We start from the raw sequence: 23821 nt of genomic DNA, 5'->3' as shown, positions 1-23821 counted from the left end.
TGGCTGTTGTTTAATCATTTCCTACCCTTAGAGCACAAAAATATTATCCTAAATTTTTTCTTTTTTTCTTTTATTTTTTTCTTTTGAGACAGAGTGTCCCTCTGTCGCCCAGGCTGGAGTGCGGTGGTGCAGTCTCAGCTCACTGCAACCTCTGCCTCCTGGGTTCAAGTGATGCTTGTGCCTCAGCTTCCAGAGTAGCTGGGGTTACAGGCACGTGCCACCATGCCAGGGTAATTTCCATATTTTTAGTAGAGATGGGGTTTTGCCATGTTGCCCAGGCTGGTCCCCAACTCCTGGCCTCAAGCAATCCGCCCACCTTGGCCTCCCAAAGTGCCAGGATTACAGGTGTGAGCCATTGTGCCCGGCCTAGAAAATGTGGATTCATATCTTATGCTTCGTGCTCTCAGCGAAGGAAATTCTCCACCCACTGTTGAACTCCACTTCCGCTAAGAATCTTCTGTGCACCCAGCATGGTCCCACGCAGCCCCTGCCTGCATGCGAGGGCATGCACACCCACCTCTCAATAGCCATGCAGGAGTGCAGCTGTCCTTTATCAGGTGCTGATTGGCGCCTGACGCTGAACTGAGTGTTGCATGTGTTCTAGTTAAGTCTCAGAATACACTCATGGGGTGAAGATCGTTAATCCCCTTTCCAAAGAAAGTGAGATTCAATGTTGTTACAAAGGGTGCCCAGGGAGGAACACAAAGCCGAGAGGGTGGGGCTTGAACCTTCCATTGGCCTCAATGCCAGCCCTTTGCTCTCCCTGCTGTGTCTCTGCCTTGCCTCCAGGTCCAGTGGGACTGTTGCGAGGTGACCCTAGTGTTACAGGGGTACACTGAGGTTGTAATGAACCTCATGGAGGGAGACAGCATTCAGCCAAAAGCGAGACAATAAAACCCTCCTAGCGCTCTCTCTTTTTATTATTATTTTTTTTTTGAGACAGGGTCTGGCTCTGTCCCTCAGGCTGGGGTGCAGTGGTGCAATCTCAGCTCACTGCAACCTCGGCCTCCTGGGTTCAAGCATGTCTCCTGCCTCAGCTCCTGAGCAACTGGGACTACAGGCTTATGCCATCATACTAGCTAACTATTAAAAATTTTTTGGTAGAGACGGGGTCTCCCTATGTTGCCCAGGCTGGTATCAAACTCCTGGTCTCTAGTGATCCTCCCACTTCCCAACGTGTTGGGATTATAGGCATGAGCCACTGTACCTGGTCTCTAGCTCTCTTCCTAATACTGCTGTTCTTTCATTGAAAACATAGTACCTGTATGCAGAGAAAAAAATCAATCAGGACAGAATGAAAAGCAAGAATCACTCCCACCTGGACCCCCAGTACCCATCCTGAGATACAGCCAGCTTTTAAATTCCCTGACTCGGAAGTGTTTCACATGAGCCACAGTCATGCCAGGTTGATACCTCCCTCCCTCCCATCCACACTGGCATTTGGCTTTCCTGTTGCTTCTCTTTATGTTCTGCTTTTTTTTTTTTTGAGACAGAGTTTTTGCTTTGTTATCCAGGCTGCCATGCAATAGTGTGATCTTGTTTCACTGCAAGCTCCGCCTCCTGGGTTCAAGCGATTCTCCTGCCTCAGCCTCCCGAGTAGCTGGGATTATAGATGTGTGCCACCACGCCCGGCTAATTTTTGTATTTTTAGTATTTTTAGTAGAGATGGGGTTTCACCATGTTGGCCAGGCTGGTCTCAAACTCCTGACCTCAGGTGATCCACTTGCCTCAGCTTCCCAAAGTGCCAGGATTACAGGCATGAGTCACGCGCCCGGCCTCTTTACGCTCTTATTTACCAGCATCCTCATGGAGTCAAACTTCCCTTCCTCTTTCATCAGCTCCTCGGAAAGAATGCAGTGGCTGGCCTGAACCAGGTGAATAACCAAGGGCTGACCCCGCTGCACCTGGCCTGCCAGCTGGGGAAGCAGGAGATGGTCCGCGTGCTGCTGCTGTGCAATGCTCGCTGCAACATCATGGGTCCCAACGGCTACCCCATCCACTCCGCCATGAAGTTCTCTCAGAAGGGGTAAGACCTCCCTCCCCGCCCTACACACTGGCCTGCCGGCCTCCAGCTCTCATATCACCTGTCCTGTGTCTGCGGTGAGCAGTGTCCACCATAGATCTTAGCATTTCCAGCCTCAGAGCAGAGGCCCCAGATTCACAAGCCTCATTGGGCCTGGCCTGGCCTGAAGAAGGTGCTCCATCGTTGTATTATGGGTAGGAGTCAGGAATCTCAGTTCACAAGTTCAGCTGTACAAGGAGGAGACTTTAAAATTTTTGTATAATGCACCTTAATCCCTAGCAGTGAACCTCCCTCTACCAAACTGGAGAAAACCAATCGTAGCCCTCTTTGGGGTCTCCTCTTCCAGCTCCCGTCCAGGTGGTACTCCAGTTCTGGAGTCTGATGAAACCCCGAGGCTCACCTGGCTCCTCTAACCCAGCCCAGCCTGATCTGAATAGCTCCCGATGGCTTCAGTGCTCCTTGGTTTCTTGTGTGCCCAGCTCGAAGCCCGGGAAATGCTTGGCAAGGTGGCCAAGGGCCTGTCCCCCTAGAGGCCACTTTCTGTCAGATGGCACCGCTGGGAGGAAGGTGCAGGCCCGTGTTTGGGGAGCCCGGGAAACCCTGGTCTCAGGAAAATTATGTTCAAAGGGGTGGGGGGTGAGATAAAAAGGAGAAAAGAGATGGATGCCTCAAATCTTAAAATGCTATCTAGGCTGGGTGCAGTGGCCATGCTGGGCCTGTGCCGGGCACCCCTCGTAACAGAGAAGAGCAGCTGCACACTAACGCTGTCCCAGCCACCAGCCTAGCCTTCGTGTGGGCTATTTCACCACAGCCCAGAGAACCGATGTATTTTATTCCCCTTTCAAAGATGAGGGCCAAGTGTGGTGGCTCATGCCTCTAATTCCACCAGCACTTTGGGAGGCTGAGGCAGGAGGATCACTTGAGCCTAGGAGTTTGAGGCTACAGTGAACTATGATCGTGCCATTGCCCTCCAGCCTGGGTAACAAAGGGAGATCCTGGCTCAAACAAACAAACAAAAAACAGTTGAGGAAACCAAGGCTTAGATTAAGTAACTTGCCCAAAGTCAGGCAGTCAGTAAGTGCCAGACCTGGGAACTAAACATGTGGGCTCTCCTAGTAACTGCACTCAAAAAAAAAAAAAAAAAAAAAAAAAACCCAAAAAAAAAAAAAAAAAAAAAAAAAAAAAAAAAAGCTTTATTGAGATATAGTTTCTATTCCATACAATTCACCTATTGAAAGTATACAGTTCAATGGTTCTGATACACTATGTTGATTTTTACAACTGTGGTAAATTATATATAACATAAAATTTGCCATTTTAATCACTTTTAAGTGTACAATTTGGTAGTTTTAATCATATTCACAATGTTGTCCAACCACCACTCCTATTTCTTTTTTAGGTGGAGTCTCGCTCTGTTGCCCAGGCTGGAGTGTAGTGGAGCAATCTCGGCTCACTGCAACCTCTGCCTCCCAGGTTCAGACAATTCCTGCCCCAGCTTCCTGAGTAGCTGAGATTACAGGCGCATGACACCATGCCTGGCTAATTTTGGTATTTTTAGTAGAGATAGGGTTTTACCACGTTGGTCATGCTGGTCTCGAACTCCTGACCTAGTGATCCGCCCATCTCCGCCTCCCAAAGTGCTGGGATTACAGGCATGAGCCACCGTGCCTGGCCCCATCACCGCTATTTCTAAAACTTTTCTTATCACCTCAAACGGAAACTCTGTAACCATTAACTCCCCATTCTCCCCTCCCCACAGCCCCTGATAACCTCTCATATCCTCTCTGTCTCTCAAACTTGCCTGTTCTAGAACCTCATGTAAGTGAAATCATACAGTATTTGTCCTCTTGTGTCTGGCTTATTTACTTAGCATGATGTCTTCAAGGTTCATCTGTGCTGTAGCATGTATCAGAATTTCCTTTCTTTTTTTTTTTTAGACAGTCTTGTTCTGTCACCGGGTGCCAGGCTGGAGTGCAGTGGTGCGATCTCAGCTCACTGCAACCTCTGCCTCCCAGGTTCAAGCAATGCTCCTGCCTCAGCCTCCCAAGTAGCTGGGACTACAGGCGCATGCCACCACGCCCAGCTAATTTTTGTATTTTTTAGTAGAGATGGGGTTTCACCATGTTGGCCAGGATGGTCTCAATCTCTTGACCTTGTGATCTGCCTGCCTCGGCTTCCCAAAGTGCTGGGATTACAGGCTTGAGCCACCGCGCCCAGCCAGAATTTCCTTTTTTATAAAGCCAGAATACTATTTTGTTTCTCCATTCAGTCANATATGAATATACCACCTTTTGCTTATTCTTTCACCAGTTGATGGTCATTGAGTGCTGTTTCCACCTTTTGCTGTTGTGAATAATGCTGCTGTGTACATAGGTCGGGAAATGTCTGTTCAAGTCCCTGCTTTCAGTCCTTTGGTTGTGTACTGAGTAGAAAGCAATTCCACTCTTACCCACTCGGCCATACTGCTTCCTATAGCATGCAGGTCACTGTTGAAACCCTGACGGTGTGGTAAGGAGGTGGAGGGCGGCTGTGTGCTGGGTACAGAACGGGGCTCTGACATGCCCGGTCTTCCTTACACCCCAGCCACTCCTCTGAGCACTCTCTCCATGTTGCTCAGCTTCTGGAGGCCACCAGTGAGGAAGCTGGGGCTTGACTTCGAGCCCATCTGACTCTCAAGCCAGCACCAGGGAGGGTGATCATTGCTGGTGGCAGTCACCAGGAAGGCTTCTTGGAGGAGGGGGTTAGTTGTGCCTCGAGGGGCTCAGTACAGCCTTAACATACCATGGTGGGCATGCTGGTTGGGTCTGTTGAGCTTTGTTTGCAGTGATGCTCTCTGTGAGCAGTAGATGAAGCCCTGAGTCCTGGCTTCATCCCATGCCAAGTGGATCCCAGCCTCCGCTCACCAACCTGGGCCCCTCTCTCCCTAGGTGTGCAGAGATGATCATCAGCATGGACAGCAGCCAGATCCACAGCAAAGACCCCCGTTACGGAGCCAGCCCCCTCCACTGGGCCAAGAACGCAGAGGTGAGTGGAGCTTGAGGTGAGGTGAGACAGGGGGCAGGGGGCAGGGCCCTGCAGGTCCTCAGTGCCTGCAGGAAGCAGGTTCCCGACGGCACTCTGAGGCTAGCACTTACGGGCTGATCTTCTAGTGGGTCTGCAGGCAGAGAAGCCCATGAAGAGCTGGGATCCTGGCATGGCTCTGCTGCAATCTGGCTGGGTGGCAGGATCCACCCTGTGCCTCAGTTTTCTCATCCGTGAATTCTGCTTTGGAGAGGTGGTGAAGTCAGCTAGTTAGTGCATGACAAAATTCTGTACAAATTGTAAAGTGCTTCCCAAGTAGGAGGTGGCATGATGATGATTGTATTATTAGTCAGGGTTCTCTAGAGGGACAGAACTCATAGGCTAGGTATAGATATTAAAGGAGAGTTTACTAAGGAGCATTAACTTACACGATCAGAAGGTCCCACAGTAGTCTGCAGGCTGAGGAGTAAGGAAGCCAGTCCGCGTCCCGAAGCTGAAGAACTTGGAGTCTGCTGTTCGAGGGCGGGAAGCGTCCAGCACGGAAGAAAGATGTAGGCTGCGAGGCTAAGCCAGGCTAGCCTTTTCACATTTTCCTGCCTGCTTTACATTCTGGCCATGCTGGCAGCTGATTAGATGGTGCCCACCCAGATTGAGGGTGGGTCTGCCTTTCCTAGTCCACTGACTCCAATGTGAATCTCTTTTGGCAGCACCCTCACAGACACACCCAGGATCAATACTTTGCATCCTTCAATCCAGTCCGGTTGACAGTATTAACCATAATGATGATGATGGTGGTGGTGGTGGTGCTGGGTCTAGCTGCACACACAGGGAGCCTGGCTGGGCGTCTCCTCTGAGGCCTTCCCCTAAGCTAAGCTCTGTCCTCCTGGGAGGATGGAGGCCTCTGGTCTCATCACCAGGAGGCACAGCTCGACAGGACACGGGATGTCCCAGCGATCATGGCCTGCTTCTCAACGTGATGGGCCAGGAGGGAGGGCAGTCTCGGGGGTACCTCTGTGTTCCAGGAACTGGACACCGAGTCAGGCCCCTCCGTGTAGGTTTGGTCATTCATTGTCATCACACTCTGTGAGGTGGGGACTTGCACTCCCATTCTTACAGAAGAGAAACCTGAGGTGTATGTGGCTACAGTGACCCGTCCAAGCCCAGGCAGCTGGGATGAGTGGAGCTGGGCTTTGAGCTCAGGTCTGTGTGACTCCAAAGCCCAGGCTCCCCTCCCTGGTCTCAAGGCTCTCCAGTGCTGCTGCGGGAACAGGGATGTGTTTTGCTAAGGCCCAGTGAGAGGCGATACCTTTGCAGGTCCCAGGGAGTGGGGCACTTCAGGACAGGGCCCAGAGGAGCCTTTGCAAGGAGAGATGGATTCTGTTAGCCCTAGGAAAGAACTAGAGCCTCTTAAAACAGTCAGCACACCTTTGGCTTTTTGTCCCTTGTCCTGGGTTGCTGATGGTATGGGAGCCAGTCTAGGTGCCCCAGAACTGGGGCCACCCCTGGAATCCTGTTGCTAGTGCTTTCCAGCTTTCCAGTGCCTGTAGGCCTCTCAGAGAGGAAGTGGCGGTGCCCAGGGGTCACAAGCCACAGCAGCTCCCCGAGTGCCTGCACTGACTTGGCCTGACCGTCTCCCACAGATGACCCGCATGCTGCTGAAACGGGGCTGTGACGTGAATGGCACCAGCTCTGCAGGGAACACGGCCCTGCACGTGGCGGTGATGCGTAACCGCTTTGACTGTGCCATGGTGCTGCTGACCCACGGGGCCAACGCGGATGCCCGCGGCGAGCACGGCAACACGCCGCTGCACCTGGCCATGTCGGTGAGCCCCGGTGGGAATGCGGGGGGCTGTCTGGGCTGGAGCACTCCTCCCCATCATCTCCCTCCCTCCTCAGTGGCCCCAAACCATCTTCCCACCCAAAACTCACTTCAGATCCTGCTTCCTCCCTCAGGAAGCCTTCCAAGTCCCCCTGTCAGCCCTAAAAATCATCACCTCTTGTGTGCATTGGTACCTTTTCCACCTGTCCCCGCATTTGACATTTGCATGGCGTGAGAAGGAAACATGACAGCCCTAGCCACAGACTGGCCCTGGGCAAGCCATGTCACCTGTCAGCCTTGATTTCCTCATCCTGACAACGGTGGTGTCCATACCTACCTGGAAAAGTTGTGGAGAGGATTGATTAAACAGTGGACAGCTGGTCATGCTCTGCAGAATGTCTAAATGACATAAGCAGTACCTGGCACGAGTGAGCAGCCTGCTTCCCTTCACTGGTCCGCATTTGCTTTCACCTCCCTGGGAGACTGTCAGATCTTGGCCGGTTGGCCGGGTGTGGTGGCTCATGCCTGTAATCCCAGGACTTTGGGAGGCCAAGGTGGGTGGATCACCTGAGAGTTTGAGACCAGCCTGACAAACATGGAGAAACCACGTCTCTACTAAAAATACAAAATTAGCTGGGCGTGGTGGTGCACGCCTGTAATCCCAGCTACTCGGGAGGCTGAGGCAGGAGAATGGCCTGAACCTGGAAGGCGGAGGTCACGGTGAGCTGAGATCGAGCCATTGCACTCTAGCCTGGGCAACAAGAGCGAAACTCCATCTCAAAACAAACAAACAAACAAACAAAACATCCTGGCGGGCAAAGCCTGAATGTGCAGCCCAGCAGCCTGCGGCAGGTGCTGGGCACCTTCATTGGTTTATTATAGAACACAGTTCCTGCCCTCAAAGGCCTTACAGTCAGGTTAGACAGCTAGCGTCTGAACATACTGAATCTAGCAGAGGAGGATGTTATTGTGTTACAGACATGTGTGTGTTCCCTTTTTTTTTTTTTTTTTTTTTTTTGAGACGGAGTCTCGCTCTGGCACCCAGGCTACAGTGCAATGGTACGATCCTGGTTCACCATAACCTCTGCCTCCCGGATTCAAGTGATTCTCCTGCCTCAGCCTCCCATGTAGCTGGGACTACGGGTGTGTGCCACCATGCCAAGCTAGTTTTTGTATTTTTAGTAGAGATGGGGTTTTACTCTGTTGGCCAGGCTGGTCTCAAACTCCTGACCTTGTGATCCGCCTGCCTTGGCTTCCCAAAGTGCTGGGATTACAGGTGTGAGCCACCTTGCCCAGCTGTGTGCATGTATTCCATAGCAATACCATATGTGTATAAGTCAGTTTACTGAGTCTCAGTGACAGAACATGAGAGACCCCTGGGACTCTAAAAGAAGTCAAATCAGGACAAATTCAAGGACATCCTGTTTTTGTTTCTGTTTTTCTTTTTTTGAGTTGGAGTTTTGCTCTTGTTGCCCAGGCTGGAGTGCAACGGCACGATCTTGGCTCACCGCAACCTCCGTCTCCCGGGTTCAAGCGATTCTCCTGCCTCGGCCTCCCAAGTAGCTGGGATTACAGGCACGTGCCACCACACCTGGCTAATTTTGTATTTTTAGTATAGACAGGGTTTCTTCATATTGGTCAGGCTGGTCTCAAACTCCCGACCTCAGGTGATCTGCTCCCCTCAGCCTCCCAGAGTGCTGGGATTACAGATGTGAGTCACCGCACCCAGCCGGACATCCTGTTTTATACCAAAGGTCAACACTTGGGAGAGATGTTGTTGCCCAAAAGGCTGAAACTATAAATAATTTGATTTTTGAAACTCTGGACATTTTTAGCAGTGGGCGGGCCCTTGGAATGATGTAGTTCAGTAGTTCTCAAGTTTTTTGGCCTATTTGATCCCTTTATACTCTCACAAATTATTGAGAATCACAAAGATCTTTTAATGATCTGGATTTTATTTGTCTATATTTACTCTATTACAAATTTAAAGTGTGAAATTTTCAAAATATTTATTGCATTTAAAAATAATATCTATACCTACTATGTATGCACAAAAATTAAAATTAAAATTTTTTTAAAAGCTTAAAAAATAACTGGCCAGGCACAGTGGCTCACGCCTATAATCCCAGCACTTTGGAAGGCTGAGATGGGTAGATCCCCTGAGGCCAGGAGTTTGAGACCAGCCTGACCAATATGGTGAAACCCCATCTCTACTAAAAATACAAACTTCGTGGGCCATGGTAGCACATGCCTGTAATCCCAGCGATTCAGGAGGCTGAAGCAGAAGAATTGCTTGAACCAGGAGGCAGAGGTTGCAGTGAGCCCAGATGGTGCCGCTGCACTCCAGCCTGGGCAACAAGAGCAAAACTCCATCTCAAAAAATAGAACAAGAAAAAGAAACGATTCTTAACCTCGCAGACTCTCTGAAAGGGTCTCACGCGTTCACAGGCGTCCTCAGGTCTTACTTTGAGAACTGCTGAGGTATTTTGGTGATTTTCATACCATCTTCGCAGTTTTTGGCATATTCATCAACCACCTTTACAATTATGTACTTAATCATCTCTTCAAACTGGCTCACTTTTCAACTGACTTAAATTTCTTTTAAAAGAAATGTTGCTTCACTACCATAAATGGCCATCCATCCATCCATCCACCCAGTGCCAACCATAAAAGGTAACCACACACACAAAATCACAGTTAGTGATGAAAACACACACATACCTGTACCCATAGAATTCCTAATAGAATGTGAAGAACTGTTTGGAAAACCCAATTCCAGACGCACCACTTCATACTCTAGCAGGGAAATCAGGTCCCAAGAAGAGGGAGGTGACAAGACCAGAGCCCAGACTTCTAGGCGGCTAGCTGCTTGGTGCGTCCTGTGAAAGCATGCCATGCCCTGTGCCCCTGCCTGGCCTCCAGCTGTGCAAATGCTTGATGCTGTTTGTGGGGGCACTCCCCTGAAGGCTACCGCCAGGGGCACGGGTGTTCAGTGACCCCTCAGGGATGACACCCTGGACTGGCTGGGCAAGACGGCCTTCCTTGCCCTCACCCACCCTCTCCCTGCTACTCCTGAAAGCCACCAGCAGCTGACCCACTGTATCCCCTTGGCTCCTGGGTCAGGGTACAGATGCACTACTTCTTTGGAGGTAGAGCTGGCAGAGCTGGGGCGAGTCACCTCTAGTTTCTGCCTGGGTTCTTTTTTTGAGACGAAGTCTCAGTCTGTTTCCTGGGTGGAGTGCAGTGGTGTGATCTTGGCTCACTGCAACCTCCGCCTCCCGGATTCAAGCAATTCCCCTGTCTGAACCTCCCAAGTAGCTGGGACTACAGGTGCCCACCACCACACCCGGCTAATTTTTTGTATTTTAGTAGAGACAGGGTTTCGCCATGTTGGCCAGGCTGGTCTTGATCTCCTGACTTCGTGATCTACCTGCCTTGGCCTTCCAATGTGCTGGGATTACAGGCATGAGCCCCTGCGCCCTGCCTCTGCCTGGGTTATTAAACCCTCACCGGTAGGTGCTTTTAAGCTTGTTTGTCAGGGCTCTGGCCATCAAATGGCAGATTGACTGGGGTAGGGTCAGGAGGGTTCCAGTGTCTCCCTGTGCTGACGAGAGGCCTGCTGGGTGAGTTGACAGGTTAGGGCAGGCAGCCAGGGGTCCCTTTGCTCTTCAGTTCCCTGAGCAGTTACACATCTTGTCCTCTCTCCATCCCTGACAGAAAGACAATGTGGAGATGATCAAGGCCCTCATTGTGTTTGGAGCAGAAGTGGACACCCGGAATGACTTTGGGGAGACTCCTACACTCCTAGCCTCCAAGATCAGCAAACGTATGTGCTCTGCACTCTGGGGCCAGAGTGGGGTGAGGGTGGGATGGGTGCAGGGACTGAGGAGGAGGGAAGTCCCAGCCATCAGGCGCCAGCGTCCTGTGCTGACTCGCCTTGCTGAGAGCTGCCAGGAGTGCCTGGCACTCAGAGAGGGAGCCTCCTTACCCAAGCACAAGGGCCCTGGGCAGTGGATGCTCACCGAGGAGCTTGCCCTACCAGCATCCTCTTCCCTGCAGTGCCCCCCCACCTCAGGGTGCTAAGTCTCCCAGCAGGGGTGGGGACAGGAGAGGCAGCAGCAGCCCTCTTCTCCCACTGTGGGGAAATTCACTGATGGGACCACTGGCTAGAATGACCATAGGGTGCATGCGCTGCATTGTACCAGCCCCGAGCATGCCTGTGTGGACGGGAGTGCATGGACCCACGCTGCATGCTCGCCCAATGAGCCTTAGCTTCAGATCTGGACAGAGTAGATCCTCCTCACCAGAGGCCTGGATCCCACTCTGGAAGGTTTCAGGGAGCCGTGGGGGTCACTGTGGGCAGGTACCTGATGGCACCAGTGTATGCCTGCCAGGGCACATGCAGGTGTCTGCATACACCACATCTGTGGCCTCCTTTTCAATGATCCCATCCATCAAATGGAATAGGTGCCCACTGGCTGGCTCACTAGTCCCTTTGGAACCCTCAACTATCCACTTAGCATTTTTGAGACTCGCTGAACGTGGCCACAGGAATCCGGCTTTCTTGGCTGGGGTAGAAGGCAAGAAGGAGTTCCCACAGTCATCGGGCAGGGTGAACACCGACCTCCTCCTCCCATATCCCATGGTCAGTCCCCAGCCCCTTCCCTGGCCTTAGGAAGCTGCTTGGGATGTACCAGCCTGGGGGCAGCACTCCCTGTCAGGGGGTGCCCAGGGCCTGGTTAACTGGGACAAGGGACAGAGTGTGGAAAGGAGGGGCCTCTCCTTTGCATGTGGCACCATTTCTGATCCTGTGTGATCTCCCCTTCCCCAAACCATGACAAGTTGTCACCAGGAAGGCGATCTTGACTCTGCTGAGAACTGTGGGGGCCGAATACTGCTTCCCACACATCCACGGGGTCCCCACGGAGCAGGGCTCTGCAGCACCACGTCACCCCTTCTCCCTGGAAAGAGCTCAGCCCCCACCGATCAGCCTAAACAACCTAGGTAGGCCTTGCCCCCCGACTCCCTCTTCTCCAGCTGGTTCCCAGGCTCCACCAAAGCAACAGGATCCCCAGGATGGAAGGCACTGAAGGAAGCAGGGGAGGATGGAGCCGGATTTGTCAGCCTCCAGGCAGCCAGCAACCCACAGATCCCAGAGGCCTAGGGCGTCCCTGGTTGACGTCTCCCGGTCCGTTGCCCCTGAGAGGATGTGCCCTGCACACGGTCTCAGGCCTGGGCGTTTCCAGTGGCACCCATAGGGTCGCTGCACTCCTTGCCCTCCTGTTCCCAGGGAGCTCAGGGTGGGCAGTGAGGAGTGCTGTTGGGGGTCTGGGGAGCCAGGCCTTCTGGCTTCTCCTCTGTCCCTCTGGCGTCACCTCTATCACACTGTGAATCTGGGTTGAACCTGAGACCTGTGTGCCCCCTTCCTGGCCCCATGGTGACTTTTAGGCATTGAATGTGGCCAGGCAGCCAGCATCTGCCCAGGTACCTCCTTGGTACCCAGGGAGACACCCCCAGGCTAGACGGGGCCCTTTTCTAGGCTTTCTGTCAGCTGGCCCACCCAGGGACCTCGATTGTTTGGGAGTGGCATCCCCTGAACAGAGGGCAGCCGGGAGCCAGTCCCTGGCGAGCCAGGCTTTTAACTGTGGTGGTGGCAGCACCTCCAGCCAGGGTAGCCCGACCAAGCCTGGAGCTCTCGAGAAGCCCGATGACCACCTCCATTAGTTCTTCTGGCTCCACCTCTGTCTCCCCTCCCAGGAACTGCCCCCTCCACCTCCCGTCTTTATCTCAATTTTGCAGGCAGTCACCCAAGCCAGGCCGGATGGTGGGCCTGGGGTGCGGCGTCAGATGGGTAATGCCCTGGGCCTGGAGAGGCCGCTGAGCCTAGCCTGCGACATTAGCGCTAGCTCTCGTTCCCCAACTCGCCCTTCTCAGCTGCATACACGCTCCAGGCCCCTCCCCTGCGCCCTGTCCCCTGAGCTCTGTCCTCGGCCTCTCTTGGCCACTTTCCTGCTTCCTTTGTCCACCGCACAGCCGTGTGCTCTGGGGACGGGGAGACACCGCTTCGCAGCCCTCGGTTCTGCTTTGCTGCTTCTAGACCCTGCACAGTGGTGGGGGGCTGTCAGAGTTGGGGTCACGCAGGCTGCTGTGCCAGGCACCTGGGGGCTGGGCTGCTTGCAGGAGGGGCAGCTAGTCAATTGGGTGGGCATGGGGCAGGCCCCAGATCCAAAAGAACACTTGGGCAGAGTGGATGGTGAGCCTGATCCCGGAGGCCACTGGGATTTCCAGACCTGGGATCAGGACAAGGGGTGTCTCCCTTCCTCCATGGACTTAAACCCTGAGGAGCATCTTTTTGACTAAATGACGTTGGCGAATCATGAATCCCTTTTGAGCCTCACCTGTCAATAGGGAATACGAATTCTTAGCCCCTGTGATTATCAGCAGCATCGCTCCGATGCAAGAAGCACTTTGTCTGAGGAGGACACTCAAGGGTGTTCATGCCTCGGGGTTTCAAGAAGAAGACATTGAGGGGAGTTGGGAGCTGGCTGGGCAGGGTGGGGAGCCCTTCCCCTTTCCACTCCAGCCGTTTCCCTCCGTGTGGCCTCTGGCTCAGTTTTCTCCTGGGACAAACAGTCCTTCCTGGGGGCAAGGGACAGATGGCAGGGGGAGTGGGGTGAAGGCGTGGCTGTGGGCAAGGCACAGCCCAGGTTTGATCTAGGGAGGCCTGGGGTGGCAGGGCTTGGGGACCTGCCTGGCCACAGCATGCCCTGCCCTGTGCCTCACAGAACTGCAGGATCTCATGCACATCTCGCGGGCCCGGAAGCCAGCCTTCATCCTGGGCTCCATGAGGGACGAGAAGCGTAGGTAAGTGGATTGAGAGCGGGGACAGGGGGGAACGTGTGCACTTCCTGCCCTTCACCCCCCCACTGTTGCAGGCTCGGGGCTTTTCTCTCTGCACCCCCACAGCCTGCGAGGTGGCTCTGCTCCTAGTCATATAGTTCTCAGCAGAGGCAGAGCGTGGAGAGTCTATGTCACTCGTTCATGAACTGGCGGTGCAGGCTCTGGGGGACCAGCCCAGAGTGTCAAGCTTCTTGGACTTGGGGGGCTGGCACGGTGCTCTGGCCTCCCTCCCTGACCTCCTCATGGCTCAAGGAGGGAGAGATGCCCGGGTACCCCTGGGGAGATCTCAGCGGCTGCTTCCCCCTGCTCCTACCAGCTTTCTTAACCATCTCCCTCTGCAGAATAGTGGCATGGGCTATCTTCCCCAGCACCTGCTGTATACCCAGGTCCATTCTAAGAGGGAGGCCTGGGTGACAGGACACAGAGAAGAAGCCCAGGGCTAACCCTTCAGGCATAATCCTCGGTGCCTGGAATCAGTGCCAACTGGCACAGCACGGTACCAAGACAAAGGTCTTTCCAGCCACGGTGCTGGCTCCACCTCCATTGCTGCAGTTGATTAATTTATTCTTTACTAGCCTCTCATACTCCGAACAGCCTTCCCAGGGAGGAATTAGTAACCTTGTTTTGCAGATGCAGAACCTGAGCCCCTGAGAGGTTAAGTGACTTGCTCAAGGTCACACAGAGTGAGTGTCAGGGTGGCGACTCACACCCAGGTCTTCCAAACCCACATCCTTCCTGCTACCCCAGGCTCTCTCTGGGTTCTCTGATGCCAGCCCCCTTCGGGGAAAGCTCTTCTCAGAACCAGAGGCAGCTCCACTCCCAGGGCCAGGCTGTGATCATGCAGCTCTGTGGGTCCCCACACATCCAACTCACTTCCATGCCACCCCGTTGTGTGCCCTGAAGGTGCCCCTGCCCCATAAGCATTCCCTCCCCTGTGCCCCCTGCATGCCTGCGTGCACACACACGCATACACACGTGCACACACACCCACATGCACACACACGTGTACACACACAAACACGAACACAGATACACATGCAATCCACACCCACATGCACACACACAAGCACATGCACACACATGCACTCACATCTGTGTACACATGCAAACACACGGACACACACACACATGCATACACACACACCCTGCTGTGCAGGGACTGAGGTAAGGCAGCTGCACCTGAGGGAGGACTCACATTTCCCAGAGGAGGAGAAGCAGATTCCCCAGATTCTGGAGCCTCAGCGCCCTCCCTGGAGCAGGGCTGAGGGGAGAGTCAGGAGACCCCTCGGTGCCTCCCCACTTGGACCTTCCAAGCTGCAGAGCCCTGCACCCTCTGGGTTGATCTCTGTCACCAGCACCGCATCTTCAGGAGTCTTGCTTGTTTGCTTTGGGCCCCAGCAGCAGCGTAGCCTCCCCTGCCACCTGTAGGCTTGCTGGGGGGCTGGGCACCTGGTCCAGGAAAAGACCCCTAGAGGTGGGATCCAGGTCTCCTCTATTTATCAGCCCTCTCGGGCACCTCCTGCATCCCCTTGATACGCAGCACTGCCCAGAGCAGCGGTGCTTGGCCTCTGCCCTCATGGAGCCTCCCGGTCAGTGCAGGAGGAAGAGAGTGAGAGATCATGAATGGAGTGGCAGCATCCTCCATCAGGAAGTGGGTGGGGCAGGGTGCTGGTGGTGTCAGGGCAGGCTTCTCTCAAGCAGTGGCATTCAAGCTGAATTGGGATGACGAGAAGATCAGAGGAAGGTTCCAGGCTGAGCAGACCACGAAGGCGTTCTCCCAGGGCATGGCCAGTGAGGACAGGCAGGAAGTGGGGAGACGGCGTCAGGGCACGCTGGAGAGCATGTGACTCAGGAGGGGCAGACTCGGGTTTGGGTCCAGATCCCATCCATGTGACTTTGTTCGCGTCTGGGAACAAAGTGTGAGCTGCACTCCCTCCTTCACTCAAAAATACGCACGGAGAGCAGGTGCAGTGTCTTCTGCCTGTGTTCGCAGCTACTCGGAGGCTGAGGTGGGAGGATCACTTGGGCCCAGAGGTTGAGGCTGCAGTCAACTGTGATTGCACTACTGCACACCAGCCCGGGTGACAGAGTGAGACTGTCTCTATAAATAAAGAAGCACAGGGATGTCAGGAGGGTCTGCCTCAGGCGTTTGGGAAAATGACATGAGCTAATGCTGGTGGCACCCTCCTGCAGCCCCTGGCATGAACCTCTTCCTTCCCCTGCTTCTCCTACCTTGTGTGAAGGGCCCTGACACCCCCTGACTGCCCATTCCTGGCCTGGCTGTAGGGTCCCGGCCCCTCCTCCCCTAGCCTTGTTTATCAGGCACCTGCTTCGGGTCAAGCCTGGTACCAAAATCAGGTGTCTCAAGTTGGGGAGACTGGCCTGGAGCCTGCTGGGATGGAGTCTGGTCAGTGAGGCCATCCCCCGACCTTCCTTTCCCTTTCTCTATTGTACTCTCCACCCCCTGAAAATACTAGACATTTGTTCCTTTACTGCCCCTCCCCCAACCCCCCGTGGGGTGAGGTTCCTCAGGTCTGTCTGGGTCCGTCTGCCAGGGCACAGCTGCAGGGGACAAGGGCTATGAGGGCGGATGTAAAGTGCTGGGCTATGGTGGGACCCTCCTCTCTCCCGCTGCTGTTCCCACTGCAGCCACGACCACCTGCTGTGCCTGGATGGAGGAGGAGTGAAAGGGCTGGTCATCATCCAGCTCCTCATCGCCATCGAGAAGGCCTCGGGTGTGGCCACCAAGGACCTGTTTGACTGGGTGGCGGGCACCAGCACTGGGGGCATCCTGGCCCTGGCCATTCTGCACAGTGAGAGCTGGCACTGGGGCCGGGGCTGGGGGTGGGGGGTGCTGGGCTGAGACCTGCCCTCAAGGGGGCTGAGTTTGTTTTCAGAGCTTTGCAGAAAGAGGATGGAGGGGGAGGGGAGGGCTGTAAGCCCTTTGTGGAGGGGTGCACTGCAGGTGCTGGGGTCCCAGGCTGGAAGGAGAAGGGCTGGGCACTCGGACTTGGGGCTCCTCTACCCTCTGGCCACAGAGGGTAGAGCTGGCTGTGTGAACTTAATGAGGTAGATAATATTTAATAAAAAGCATAGCAAGCATTTTTTTTTTTTTTTTTTTTTTTGAGACAGAGTCTCTGTCGCCCAGGCTGGAGTGCAGTGGTGTGATCTCAGCTCACTGCAACCTCTCCCTCCTGGTTCAAGTGATCCTCCTGCCTCAGCCTCCCAGGTAGCTGGGACTGCAGGCACCCACCACCACACCCAGCTAATTTTTGTATTTTTAGTAGAGATGGGGCTTCAGCATGTTGACCAGGCTGGTCTTGATCTCCTGACCTCATTATCTGCCCTCATCTGCCTCCCAAAGTGCTGGGATTAAAGGCATGAGCCACTGCGCCCGGCCAAAAAGGGGGCTTTTCTCTCCCTGTCCGGGAAGTTGCAAAGGAAGGGCCCAGAATGTGGGTTTGCTTAGGGCTCAGTAAATGCACCTCCTCCAGCCACCTCCCGCACTCAGACTCTCTGCAGGCTGTTCTCCTGGGGGAGCCCAGCGTGTGGCCGTCCTGTCACCCCACCTCCCGCCCCCTTGTTCCTAGGTAAGTCCATGGCCTACATGCGCGGTGTGTACTTTCGCATGAAGGATGAGGTGTTCCGGGGTTCGAGACCCTACGAGTCGGGGCCTCTGGAGGAGTTCCTGAAGCGGGAGTTTGGGGAGCACACCAAGATGACAGACGTCAAGAAACCCAAGTAAGCCCTGGCGCACTGCAGCCGTTCCCTGGGGACAGAGGGCTCTCTGTCCTGCTTGGGGTGGGGAGCAGCTCCTGGAGAACAGGGGAAGAGCACCCCACCCTTGAGGGCAGCAGAGGGAAGCCCCCTCCCAGGGAGGCAGAGGGCTGGGGTGTGGCTCTCTTTTGGGCATCCATATACCTGCTGAGCCTGGCTCTACCCTGCCTGGCCAGGGGTCTGGGACTTCCCAGGAGAGAGCCTGGCCACCCTTCTCTGAGACCACCTGGGCAGAGGCTGGGTTTTCACTGCCCAGGCAAAAGGAACCCACTGACCTTTCAAATGACACGGCTGAACAGTTTCTCACAGTACTGACAGTACTTGCTCCCATGATCGGACTCCTAGGTTATAATCACAGGGCTTCAGTCCTGCCTTTAATTTAAGGCCTACAAGACTTGAACTAATTTAAGTCAGACTAAAGGAGAAAGTCACATCTCCAGGAGACATTTGTTTGGGAAGCTAAATCCTAGGACTAAGCAATGCATCCCGTTCGGGGCTGGATGAAATGTGTGTTCCATGCAGAGTGTTTTGAGCATTTCTTAGTGATTTTTTCATATTTTGAAAGTGAGTCTCCCCCTGCTTCAGGGGCCTGGCATCCCCTCTGTAGGGATCCAAAACCGGGGACTTTAAATCTCTTCTCCCACTCTGGGGCTTGTCTTTGCTTTGGGGTGTCTCCAGGTTTGTTTGTTTGTTTTTGGTGGGCCCATGTTCTTAATGTTCTTAATATTTATAATATTTATAAATATTTTTCTTCTTGTAGTCCGACCTTCCTCCCTGCCTCCCTCCTCCCTCCCTCCTTCCCTCTTTCTTTCCATCTTCTCTTCCCACCTCCCCCCTCCCTTTGCCTTCCTCTTTCCTTCCCCTCTCCTCCCCTTACCCTCCCTCCCCCTCCCTCCGCCTCCCTCCCCTCCCGCTTTCCTTTTCCTTTTTTTTCCTTTTTGAAACAGGGTCTTGCTCTGGGGCCTGGGCTGGAGTTTATTGCCATGAACACGGCTCACTGCAGCCTTGACCTCCTGGGCTCAAGCAGTCCTCCCACCTCAGCCTCCGAGTAGCTGGGACTACAGGCATGTGCCACCACACCCGGCTAAATCATGTATTTTTTGTAGAGATGAAGTTTCGCCATGTTGCCCAGGCTAGTCTCCAACTCCTGAGCTCAGGTGATCCTCCTGCTTCCGCCTCCCATTACAGGCGTCAGCCACTGTGCCCAGCCTAGTCTGTGCTTTTGATGTCTCATTCACGAACCCCTTTGCTACCCCCAGGCGGCACACAATTCTCCTGTGTCAAGTTGGAAAGCTCTCTAGATCTGCCTTTTACATTTAGGTCTTCTATCACCCTGGAATTGATTTTCGCGTGAAGTCCGAGATCTTCATTGGCCGAGACTGGCCGAGACTGGCCAATGTTTTCCACGTGACTGGCCGATTTCCCAGCTCCATCTGTGAAGTCTGTCTTTCCCTCCGCATCTGTGGGGCTTGCTTCCTCAGCAGTGGGTCAAGCATCCCTCTGCGCTTGGATCGGCTCCAGGCTGTTTTGTTCCACTGGTTGGAAAGCTGTCCTTGTACCCGGGCCAGAGAGCCTAAATGTGATGAGTCCTGGTGTCTCTGGGCAGCAGATCCTCCACCATGGCCTTCTTCAAGAACATCAGGGCTATTCTTAGAGGCAGTAGTGAGAAGTGGTTACAAGCATGGGCCCCGAAGTTTCCTTTTCTCAAAAATAGGAATATGCTAGACATGGTAGCTCAAGCCTGTAATCCCAGCTCTTTTGGAGGCTGAGGTGCAAGGATCACTTGAGGCCAGGAGTTCGAGATCAGCATAGACAACATAGTGAGACCCATATCTCTATAAAAAATTTTTTTAACTAACAATTAGCTGGGCATGGTGGCACATGGCTCTAGTCCCAGCTACTTGAGAGGCTGAGATGGGAGGATCGCTTGAGCCCTGGAGGCTGAGGCTGCAGTGAGCTGTGATCACATCACTGTACTCCAGCCAGGGCAATAGAGTGAGACCCTGTCTTGAAAACAAAACACACAAACTATAAAAAGAGAAATATTTATAAATCCTACTCCATTAAGAACATGGGTTACCCCCACATAAATAAATGTAAATAAACAAAACCACCCTAAAGGGGGTGAAAGGACAAACCACAGAGTGGGAGAAAAGACTTCAAAGCCATACATCCATCAAAGGACTCATCTTCAACATGTGAAAAGATCATTCAGAAGTGCTCAAATAGTAACCCCCATTTCACTTTCTTTTCCTATGAGTTTGACTACTCTGGGTACTTCTAAGTAAAATTTGTAGGAGGTAATTGATTTGGACCAGGATTCTGTACAAGGCCCATAGACCAAACCAATACAGAGTCACTCATGCTACATGAACCTGGTTGGCTTAGGCACATACCCATGTGACAACAGCTCAGCTCTAGTTAGCTGCAGCAGTCCCATCTTTTGTCAGTCGCAGGTGGGCAACTGATTCAAACAAGGCAAACCAATTAAGCTCCACACCTCACTCTGGTTTTCAGTCCGTCAACACTGACCACATTGCAGGCCGGAGTTCTTTGAACGTAAGCTGGTTCTGTGGACTGCCTGACTCTCATTTCATCAATGAAAGCCAACTGATATCTTTAAATTAGTTGCAGTTTTATCTTTGACATTACCTTATGTAAGTGGAATCATACAGGGCTTGCCTTTTTGTGACTGGCTTATTTCACTTGGCATTCGTGTTGTAGCATGTGTCAGAATTCTGTTCCTGGGTTCAAGCAATTCTCCTGCCTCTGCCTCTCAAGTAGCTGGGATTATAGGCATGCACTGCCTCACCCAGCTAATTTTTTTTTTTTTTCTGTAGTAGAGACAGGGTTTCTGCATGTTGGTCAGGCTGGTCTTGAACTCCTGACCTCCGGTGATCCACCCACCTCAGCCTCCCAAAGTGCTGGGATTACAGACATGAGCCACTGCACCCAGAATTTCCTTGCTTTTTAAGGCTGAATAACATTCCATTGTCTGTATCCACCACGTTTTGCTTCTCCATTCATCCAGGTGGATATTTTGGTTGCCTCCTTTTGGCTATTATAAATAACGCTGCTGTGAACGTAGGGTGTGCAAATACCAGTTTGAGGCCTACTCTGTTTTACTTCTAGAGAGAATTCTGATGGGTTCAGTTTGCTAATGTTTTGTTTAAGATTTTTGTGTGGCCAGGTTCGGTGACTCACGCCTGTAATCTCAGCACTTTGGGAGGCCAAGGTGGGCAGGTTGCCTGAGTTCAGGAGTTTGAAACCAGCCTAGGCAACATGGTGAAACCCTGTCTCTATTAAAAAATAAAAAATAAAAATAGCCAGGCATGGTGGTGTGTGCCTCTAGTCCCAGCTACTCAGGAGGTTGAGGCAGGAGAATTGCTTGAATCTGGGAGGTAGAGGTTGCAGTGAGCTGAGATCATGACACTGCCCTCCAGTCTGGGCAACAGAGCAAGAGTCTGTCTCAAAAAGAAAAAAAAGAAAAAAGAAATTTTGTGTCCATGCTCGTGCTCTTGGGTGAGTTTAACCCGTTTTTTCCTATTTTGGGTTTTGAGGGAATATTTCCTCTTTTTATTTTTTTCTGAAAGAGTTAGTGTAATAGTGACTTTATTTTGAACTTATGGTAGCCCTTGATAGTAAATTCTTCTAGGCCTGGAGTTTGCTTGGTGGGAAGAAGAGAGCCTGTTTTTGGGGGCTGGTGGGGGGAGAAGCCCACTCATCCTGAACAGAGGTTGGAGCAGGCACTCTGCTACCCAAGGCCTGGGCTGAGAATGTCGGGGAAGGGGAAAGGTGGGTGGACGGGTGGCTCCGTGGTCCTCCCGCCTCGTTTCTCTCCAGGGTGATGCTGACAGGGACACTGTCTGACCGGCAGCCAGCTGAACTCCACCTCTTCCGGAACTACGATGCTCCAGAAACTGTCCGGGAGCCTCGTTTCAACCAGAACGTTAACCTCAGGCCTCCAACTCAGCCCTCAGGTTTAAACCGTGTTTGATGCATCCATGGGGAGCAACTAGCCTGAGAGGCTGCGGAGTGCCGGGTGGGAGTCCTGCCCTTGCCACTGACCCACCCACTGTGCTGGTCTTTATTGGCTGAGGACAGGGATTGCAGGGGCTGGTGGCGGGGGAGCTGTCTGGTCCCCAGCAGGTTACAAATGTCCCTGGCAAGTCCTTAGCTGGACCTGCCTTCCACCAGGATGAATTGGCCAGACAGTGTGGCCTGGTGGGTCCACACCTTGAGATCTGAGTGCATGGGTTTTATACCAGTCCCTTATGCCCCTGGGGCGCCCTCCCTTCCCGCCCCCAGACCAACTGGTGTGGCGGGCAGCCCGAAGCAGCGGGGCAGCCCCCACTTACTTCCGACCCAATGGACGCTTCCTGGATGGCGGGCTGCTGGCCAACAACCCCACGCTGGACGCCATGACCGAGATCCATGAGTACAATCAGGACCTGATCCGAAAGGTGAGTGCCTCAGGCCAGAGGGCCTGGACCCACTGCTCCCAAGAGCCAACCCTGTTCCAGCAAACCATGCTAGGGACCGACCCCCAGGACGGCAGGTGGTTTTTACACACGCACTCATTCATATGTGCACGCAGGGCAACTCGATGTCACTGGAACCTGTGCTTTGGGTGGGGTCTGCCTGAAGCACTGTGCTAAGACGGGGTCTGAGGCCCACTGTGCTCTAAGGGTGCATGAGTGGGGAAGGCGGCACGCATACCATGAATGGGCCACTCTGGTCAGCCTGGGGATAGGACACCTGCTTGCCCTTGAGCTCACCTCTGGAGAAACAGTGCAACAGGAGCGTGCGCCCACACGGGTTGCTGGTGCCGTGGTGGAGGACCGTGATGCCTCTGCTAAAAGATCTGGGGGCTCGGAAAGGGCCCCCTGGAACAGGGGACCCATCCTGAGGACTTTGGGGACAGGCCAGTGCAGAGTCAGTGATCTGGAGGAAGAGTAGTCGCCCCCGCCCTGCGGAGGTGCAGCTGAAAGCAGTGGGGGAGCGAGCTCGGTGGCTGAGCTCCAGCCCTGGAGCCAGAGCGCCTCGGAGGGGGGGTCCCAGTTCTGCCCATGCTTCACTGCAGCTACTGAATGGGGCCATCATGGTGCCTCCCTGAGGAGGCTGGGAGGCCTTGGCATGCTGTTTTCTGTGAAATGGTCACAGCAGTGCCTGGACCTTGAGCTCCATCCTTGCTGCTGTGCGGGCGAAGCAGAGGCTCTGGATGGGCAGGGAGGGGAGCGCCCTCTAGGGGCCAGGGCAGGGAGGGGAGCGCCCTCTAGGGGCCAGAGCAGGCAGGGCAGGCTTCCTGCAGGTGGCAGACTGTCAGACACCAGCCAGTCTAACTCTCCTGTTGCATGCGGATGGGGAGCCTCGGAGCCAGAGTGGGAGGCATCACTCAAGATCATCCAGCAAATCAGAACACTTGCAGAGCTTGTTCTGAAACAAACAACAGAGGCAGCACCCAGGGCCCGGGTTCAAGCCTTAGCCCCTACTTCCCTACCACGTGGCCTGGGCAGCTGCTTCTGGGCCTGAGCTTCGCTGAGAGTCCTCATTTGCAAACTGGGTGATCAGTGCCCACTCCACAGACTGACGAGAGATTAAATGAAGTCATGATGCAAACACCTGGTGAATCACACTCTCTGCCTTTCCTCCCCTATCCTCGACTTGACGTGGGCCAGCATCAGATGGGGTGGGCGGGATCCTTTTCGCAGCTGGTGTATGTGTGGTCCTGTTGCTACACAGGTGCTGTCCCAAGCAGATGGCACGTGCCGCCTGCACCAGCCCTTCTGGGGGGCCTGCAAGGGGCTGCTTGGAAATCATGCCACATGTGCTCTTGCCACCAGAGGCCTCTTGCCTTGTCCTCATGTGCCTCAGAACCCAGCCTTGGGCCTCCCCTTGACACTCCCCTGCATGTCCCCTGCCTGTGGAAGATCCCCTCTGACTGCCTCTGTCCTCTCCCCAACAGGGTCAGGCCAACAAGGTGAAGAAACTCTCCATCGTTGTCTCCCTGGGGACAGGGAGGTCCCCACAGGTGCCTGTGACCTGTGTGGATGTCTTCCGCCCCAGCAACCCCTGGGAACTGGCCAAGACTGTTTTTGGGGCCAAGGAACTGGGCAAGATGGTGGTGGACTGTGTGAGTGTAGGCCACTTCCCTCAGGGTCTGCAGCCGAGGTTGATGGCTTCCCCCTCGTCCTGTGGGGCCCTTGGTGTCAGGGGAGACAATAGGGCTTTAGCCAGCTGGAGAGAGAGTCCCCAGTTCAGAGTCTCAGTGCGAGGCAGGG

The 23821-nt window shown here is 53.8% G+C and overlaps 1 protein-coding gene across 10 annotated transcripts in view; it reads left to right on the top strand.

The window, feature by feature from the left end:
• PLA2G6 (phospholipase A2 group VI) overlaps positions 1-23821 on the top strand; it is a 52306-nt gene that overhangs the window by 26743 nt on the left and 1742 nt on the right. For 6 of the 10 annotated variants that reach the window (XM_037731515.1, XM_017508969.1, XM_017508971.2 and 3 more), the window contains 11 exons: positions 1839-2026; positions 4951-5047; positions 6685-6867; positions 10581-10689; positions 11706-11867; positions 13649-13727; positions 16413-16576; positions 17354-17504; positions 21384-21520; positions 21849-22003; positions 23506-23673. In XM_037731515.1, coding sequence (XP_037587443.1) covers positions 1839-2026; positions 4951-5047; positions 6685-6867; positions 10581-10689; positions 11706-11867; positions 13649-13727; positions 16413-16576; positions 17354-17504; positions 21384-21520; positions 21849-22003; positions 23506-23673 — 1593 coding nt within the window. The remainder of the gene's footprint in view (positions 1-1838; positions 2027-4950; positions 5048-6684; positions 6868-10580; positions 10690-11705; positions 11868-13648; positions 13728-16412; positions 16577-17353; positions 17505-21383; positions 21521-21848; positions 22004-23505; positions 23674-23821) is intronic. The other 4 variants (XM_037731518.1, XM_037731519.1, XM_017508974.2 and 1 more) reach the window with 2 other exon arrangements.

The sequence above is a fragment of the Cebus imitator genome, unplaced genomic scaffold (genome assembly GCF_001604975.1).
Source record: "Cebus imitator isolate Cc_AM_T3 unplaced genomic scaffold, Cebus_imitator-1.0 Scaffold404, whole genome shotgun sequence".
In the NCBI taxonomy this organism is placed as follows: domain Eukaryota; kingdom Metazoa; phylum Chordata; class Mammalia; order Primates; family Cebidae; genus Cebus; species Cebus imitator.
The sequence above is the reverse complement of the archived record's forward strand: the minus strand, read 5'-3'. Positions and strand labels throughout refer to the sequence as shown.